The sequence below is a fragment of the Cucurbita moschata genome, unplaced genomic scaffold, assembly GCF_002738365.1.
Source record: "Cucurbita moschata cultivar Rifu unplaced genomic scaffold, Cmos_1.0 Cmo_Scf00010, whole genome shotgun sequence".
In the NCBI taxonomy this organism is placed as follows: Eukaryota; Viridiplantae; Streptophyta; class Magnoliopsida; order Cucurbitales; family Cucurbitaceae; genus Cucurbita; species Cucurbita moschata.
In genome coordinates, this window is record NW_019268526.1 from 5,306,013 (window position 1) to 5,312,450 (window position 6,438).

General features: G+C 34.4%; 1 protein-coding gene across 2 annotated transcripts in view; it reads right to left on the reverse strand.

Annotated features, from left to right (window-relative positions):
• LOC111448346 (protein CHROMATIN REMODELING 5-like) overlaps positions 1–6,438 on the reverse strand; it is a 25,004-nt gene that overhangs the window by 9,686 nt on the left and 8,880 nt on the right. For both annotated transcript variants that reach the window (XM_023087870.1, XM_023087869.1), the window contains exons 11-19: positions 3,906–3,999; positions 3,586–3,673; positions 3,352–3,486; positions 2,719–2,907; positions 2,567–2,634; positions 986–1,079; positions 778–902; positions 564–627; positions 162–374 (exon numbers count right to left, since the gene is read on the reverse strand). In XM_023087870.1, the coding sequence (XP_022943638.1) occupies positions 162–374; positions 564–627; positions 778–902; positions 986–1,079; positions 2,567–2,634; positions 2,719–2,907; positions 3,352–3,486; positions 3,586–3,673; positions 3,906–3,999 (1,070 nt within the window). The remainder of the gene's footprint in view (positions 1–161; positions 375–563; positions 628–777; positions 903–985; positions 1,080–2,566; positions 2,635–2,718; positions 2,908–3,351; positions 3,487–3,585; positions 3,674–3,905; positions 4,000–6,438) is intronic.

Below are 6,438 nucleotides of genomic sequence, written 5' to 3' on the forward strand. Positions count from 1 at the left end.
AAAAAAAAAAAAAAAAAAAAAAAAAAAAAAAAAAAAAAAAAAAAAAAAAATCAACCAAATTTTCAATCAAATTTTCAGCTCCCATGGCTTGAAACAGACATATCTATAAAAATGCTATGTGGACACAAATTTGACTGGCATTCAGAAATCTATAACCTGACCTGTGAAAAAATCAGAACCCGATGCTTTGTTTCATGCAATCTCATTAATAACTTATCAAGTATAACTAGCTTCCCGCTGCTCCAGATTATTCTATCCAGCTTGCTGCTATCATTTGAGTCAGAGTCCCCACCATAACCATGATCTGCACTTTCGAACAGAAAGGGGTGATTGCAGCATTTCTTCAACTCCACCACAATATTCAAAAGAGAAACCTAGAAAAAAAAATTATATAAATAATTTTCAGGTAATAAAAAATCCTGGAAGTCTAAACAGAGCAAATATAATAATTGAAATTAATGTTAATAACAACCGAGAGAAAACTTGAAGACAATTGATGCTGACAAAAACAGAATAAGCCATGCTGAAAATGAACCCAATAAGCAATTGAAATAGATTGCTACCTGATTCCCACGAACTCCTTTGTTTAAGTCATGAAAGTTGCGCTCTAAAATCCACTTGTAATATCTAAAAACATAAAAACAAGTATCAAACATTGTTTGTAAATCAATATCTATAATTGAAAATTTAGTTACAATTGTAACCCCAACTTTTTTTAATTTCATTACATTAATGAACTGATTTTCTGTTTCCTTTCTATATGTGTGTATTACTTACTGTTTCTGAAGCAGAGACATCTCTACCCTAAGAATACGCTCAATCTTAGGAGGCAAAGATTTCTCAACGTCCTTTATAACACGACGAAGAATGTGAGGCTTCAGTTCCGTGTGAAGATTAGCAAGCTACAATTAATCCAAATCACTAAGGATCAGACGGAAGCAACATCCTCAAAGTGAACCACGGTAGTCCTAGAATAGAATATTACCTCATTCTCATCGAACGAACTAAGGTTCTTGTAATTATAAATAAAATCATCCTTACTCTTGAACTTATCAGGATCAAGAAAGTGAAGCAGAGCCCTATGTGAGACAAAATGAATAGACAATCTTTCAATTGAACACGTACAGAAGAAACTGAATTGAATACTAATGAGCATTAGGAAAAAACCGCAGTAGTTCATTTTTTCAAATATTGCAAATTAATCAGCCGACTTTGATATCATACTACACAGGAAGTTAGCAGTTACATGAATACATGGTAAAACTGAATACTAAAAAAATCTATTCATATACTTGTTTCTTAAAAATCACAATGCAATACAAACAAGAATTTAATACTTAAGTTTATGAATGAGAAATGAGCAGAGAATATTCTTTTATAAGGCAGAATAAGAAATAATTTCTTTGTCAATTTGAAAAAGGCACGCACTATCATTCATGAACCAAACCAAAGAGCAAAAAAGTTATTCCTCGTGATGTGAGAATATAGTCACTTGGACAAAAACTCATTGATGAATTAAGATTTGTCTAGAAATTACTAATTCGCATGGTAACATGTTATTTTCTGAAAAATCACCGCAGCAACATGGTAGAAACACATTAAAAACCCTTTTGCACATTTCAAGACTTTTTGAGTTACAAACTTTACATTCTAAAATATCGTAGGTAAAAATGGTAAAATAATGATCTCTAAGAAGCAAAACAAACAAATTGTATGTTTCTAATGAAACAGTGTTACGACGAAGGTTTTGGAGAAAATTATAGCTAAATATACATCTTTTTAAATAACTCAATATAATAGAAGAAACAATATTTAAAATTAAATAAATAACTAAATATACCTCCCTCTCTTATATATGTTTTTATCCCTACTGAAAACTTTTAGAAATAATTAAAGAGTGAAAGGCCTTACACAAGTTTAAGAGTGCAAATGTCAGATATAGAAAACATGTTAGAGCAACTAAAGGTATCCGAGATTCACAATCACATGCACGTGAATACAAAACATAAACGCACACACAAAACTCAACTAAACCATAGAAGGTTCAATGTTCTATAAAAAGTTAAATAAAAGGTCCAATATAACACAAGAAACTATAAGGAACCATAACCAACCGATAGGAATATGAGTAATTAGATAGGGAGTTTGTTATGCATGCTGGTTATAAATAGAGGGGGTGGGGAATGACGAAGGTAGGAATTATTTTGGTGAATGAATTGGGGCTCGAGAGAGATCTCACCGTTCATATCTTTTATCCTATTCTAGTTCTGTTTGGGGTCCTATCATATAACCATCAAGCATAAAACTCTCTATCTAATTACTCATATCCCCTTATAGCATCCGTACTTTCCTTCTAATGGTATTTCTATCACCCAACCAAAGCACATTTGAGGCCAAAAGATAGGAGAAAAAGATTAGCTGCACGACATTGAGGCAGCCTTCAATGCCAGAATCAAATTTGAAATTTAGGCATTGCATATAAAGACAAGTAGGAAAAAAAAAAAAAAAGGAACTGAACACAAAAATGATTAATATCCATATTGAGTAGTAGAAAATCAAACAATACCATAGCTCTTCCACACTGTTCTGTAACGGAGTACCAGTAATGAGCAATTTATTTTTTGTGCTAAATTCCTGAATACCCAGCAAGAATCACACATCAGTAATACATTGAACAAGGGAGACAATAGAAAGTTGCAATAATTCATAACAGCATACCGAAAGGGTCGTATACAACTGTGCCTCACTATTCTTTAATCTATGAGCTTCATCAACCATCAAATAATTCCACTTAATCTTTGAAAGAACAGCACGGTCCTTCAGAACTACTTCATACGTAGTCAACAACGCATTAAACTTTATGGGCCTCCCGGTTCTTTTATTTTCAAATTCATGCTGCTGACAAACCTGCAACCAAATAATGCATGCAAGAATGTAAATTATCAAGAGAAAAAACAAAAACAAAAACAAAAAAGCTTAAACATAAGATAAATAAAAAATCTCAAGGATTGATCAACTTAGGAAAATCTTAGCACAGAACCTTCCATTAACTTGTTTTCAATTTTCTAAATAATACAATCATTTCAAGTAAATAACTATACAGTGGAGATATTTTCATCAATTTTAAATCAGCAATCAACCCAAAAGATTGGACATTTGTAGAAGACCCAACAAGTAGAAATCAATATTAATTGGAAAGAAAATAACATTACAGACGCTTTAATACAGGACCTTCTGCTCGGATACCATATTAAATCCAAAAGCTTAAACTTATAGGTTAGAGTAAATTTAATTATATCAATACTTCACCAACATCACCGTCTGAATAAAGTTACAGAAAGGATAACTTGCCTCTCTGCTTGCACGGGTACCAACATAGACAATAACATTCATATCAGGCAGCCACTTCCTAAATTCTTTGGCCCAGTTTGACAAGGTGGACAGTGGTACAACAACAAGAAATGGACCGTAAATTTGCTGAGCATGCTGTCAAAAATATATATATATATACATATTATATCAGTCCTCAAGGTTAATCTATCAGAAATACTTATAAAACCACTGAAGAGTGTTATTTAATACTACCTGTAGAAAGCCAAGCATGGAAACAGACTGAACAGTTTTCCCAAGACCCATTTCATCAGCTAAAATTACATTGGTATCATTTCTCCAACTACCACCATGAAAAGATAGACCAATTACATAACTTCCAAAGCATTGTACTCAAAGAAGTTAAATGGTTCTGGAGAGCTTTCCGTGATGTATAGTCTGTCTTTTATACAACTGAACAGTCGCCAACTTGCGTTTTTTCGACCATTCTATTAATATATTTAACTAAATTGGAACATTAAAAAAAAACAGAAAAAAAGAAAGAACAGATCTGAGGTGAAATTAAATAATAATACCTATTAACGAGAAAATTCAAACCCTCAAGTTGATAATCTCGAAGCTTGCCTCCCTTCAACCATTCAGGCTGTTCATCAAGTTTCCTTAAACTCACTAGAAATCAGAAAAGCTATAATATTAAAGTATGTTGACTATACATAGACTATGCAAAGAAGACAAGAATTTATTATATGAAAAAGGTAAATAGAAGCCAACCAGAGACAGACCACTAGTGCCATTTCGAATATACACAATTAGCATCTAACCAACACTCCAAATCAATGTTTTGAAAGGCTATTGAGACTGATGCCCTGAGGCTCGCTCAAGGTGAAGCTCTAACTTCTAACCTTGAGACTTGTGCCTTCTTTGGACCATAAGAGGCTTATGCCTCTATGAAATACGTTGAGGCTTAAAGTGTTTACACCTCTATAAAGGTTTGAGTCAAAACAATTTGAACTATTACTACTTACTGATGTTAAAGGTATCCTTTTAAAATTTTTGTTTGAGTGAAAATTGGCAGGGGCGACTTGTGAATACTTTTGTATAACTATTATGTTTAGCAATACTTGACGTGTTAATTTATAATTTGTATAATGTTTTTAATAAAAATATAGGCTTACACTTCATACCACCTCAACTTTTCAAGAGAAAACCTTGAGGCCGCCTTTAGCTTTTTAAAACATTTCTGCAACCTACGTAACTTTAAGCCATTAATATCCTTCTCCATTATCACTACAATTAATTAACTTTTACACGACAAGTATATCATTTCATGTGCATACGAAAGATGTAATCTACGTTCTTGCTCTACCTTACAGCTTTTTGTCTGTTGCACAAGTTTTTTTTTAAAAAAAAAAGCATTCAATCTGCTGAGTGTTATAATCAGACATGAGCAACAGAGGTGATGTACTTTTCTTTTCTTTAAAAACCCGAACTTATTTAGTAAGAATCAAACGATGATATTTTTTTCAAAGTTCATTAAATTCATATGGAACTCCAAAGCAGCAAGGTATGTTCCAGTGCTTAATGCTTTGGCTGGAGAAAGGTGGGTGATATACCATTTATTTTTGCGGTTTCCAATGGAGCTTTTCATGCTCCGGTTTTTATATTTTGGTTGGTTAGGGGCTGAAGTCAAATCTCATTTTAAGGGGCCATTCCTGGGAGAAGTTACTGCAGTTGATTTGCATGAAGAGATGAATTTATATATAGATAGATAGATAGATACATAGATAGATAGATAAATAAATATCGATAATGACAACTTTCATTGAAAAAAATGAAAGAATACAAGGGCGCACAAAAAACCAAGCCCTCAAGAGGAATCTCAATTACAGAAATGGGCTCCAACTATACAAAACAGTGCCAACAATATAATTACAGAGGATCTTCAAAATAGAAGCCCAAAAGGAAACATGAAATCTAATGAGGGACCATACATCACTAGAATCCCTCTAAGCATTGTGTTATTCCGCTCACTCCAAAAATCCCACAAAATAGCCCACCCCCAACAAGCCATAAGAACCGACCCTTTTCATGAAAAGGCGGATGGTGGAGGAACTCCCAAATCATATCACTAGTGTTCTTGTGCCAAGCTAGCAAAAATCCAAATGTCTAAAAGAAAAGATTCCAAACGGACCTCTCATACTCACATCTCCAGAAAATGTGATCTAGGTCCTCCATCTTTCAACAAAGAATACAACAAAACAGGCCAACTAATGAGGGAATTTTTCTAGCAAGGCGATCCATAGTATTAACTTGGGCATGTAAAATGTATCGTGCAAAGAACTTCTCTTTCTTCAAAATCTTCTCTTTCTTCAAAATCTTAATACTTCATAGAGCAGAAAAAACCGACTCATCTAAGGGAGAAGGGCTCAACAAACTACGAAAAAGGAGTTGCAAGAAAACCCCTCCTTAGGGTTGGGACTCCACACCCAAACATCCCTTCTTCCAAGCCTAAAAACGACCTCTCCAAGCAAGGCCAAGAGAGAGACAACATTTGTTGCTTCCCTATCAATCAAAGAGAGACAATACCCGAACGAAAAAAAGAAACTGAGCTCCTCAACTAGACGAAAAAAAATCAAACACCACACGATTTTAAAGGAAAAGGAATGAAAGAGACGAGGGAACACAGAGCAAGAGATCTATTCCCCACCCACTAATCTTCCCAACAATACGTTTCTTTCCCCTCCCCCACCACACGATTTTAAAGGAAAAGGAATGAAAGAGACGAGGGAACACAGAGCAAGAGATCTATTCCCCACCCACTAATCTTCCCAACAATACGTTTCCTTCCCCTCCCCCACTACACAATGAACCAAGTGAGAGAAAGAAGAGAGCTCAAAAGAGATATCCTTCCATAAATATTGATAAGTGCCTTTAACCCCAACCGAAAGCCACTAAAAAAGATGAGAACCAAACTTGCTTGCAATAATCTTGTGCTTGAGAGAGGTGAGACCAAGGATGAAACGCAAAAGTCATCTGACCATTGCTCTGCTATGAGTCTTTACATTTCCAATTTCTAACACGCCGCACCCCCCCCCCCCCCATAGTTTT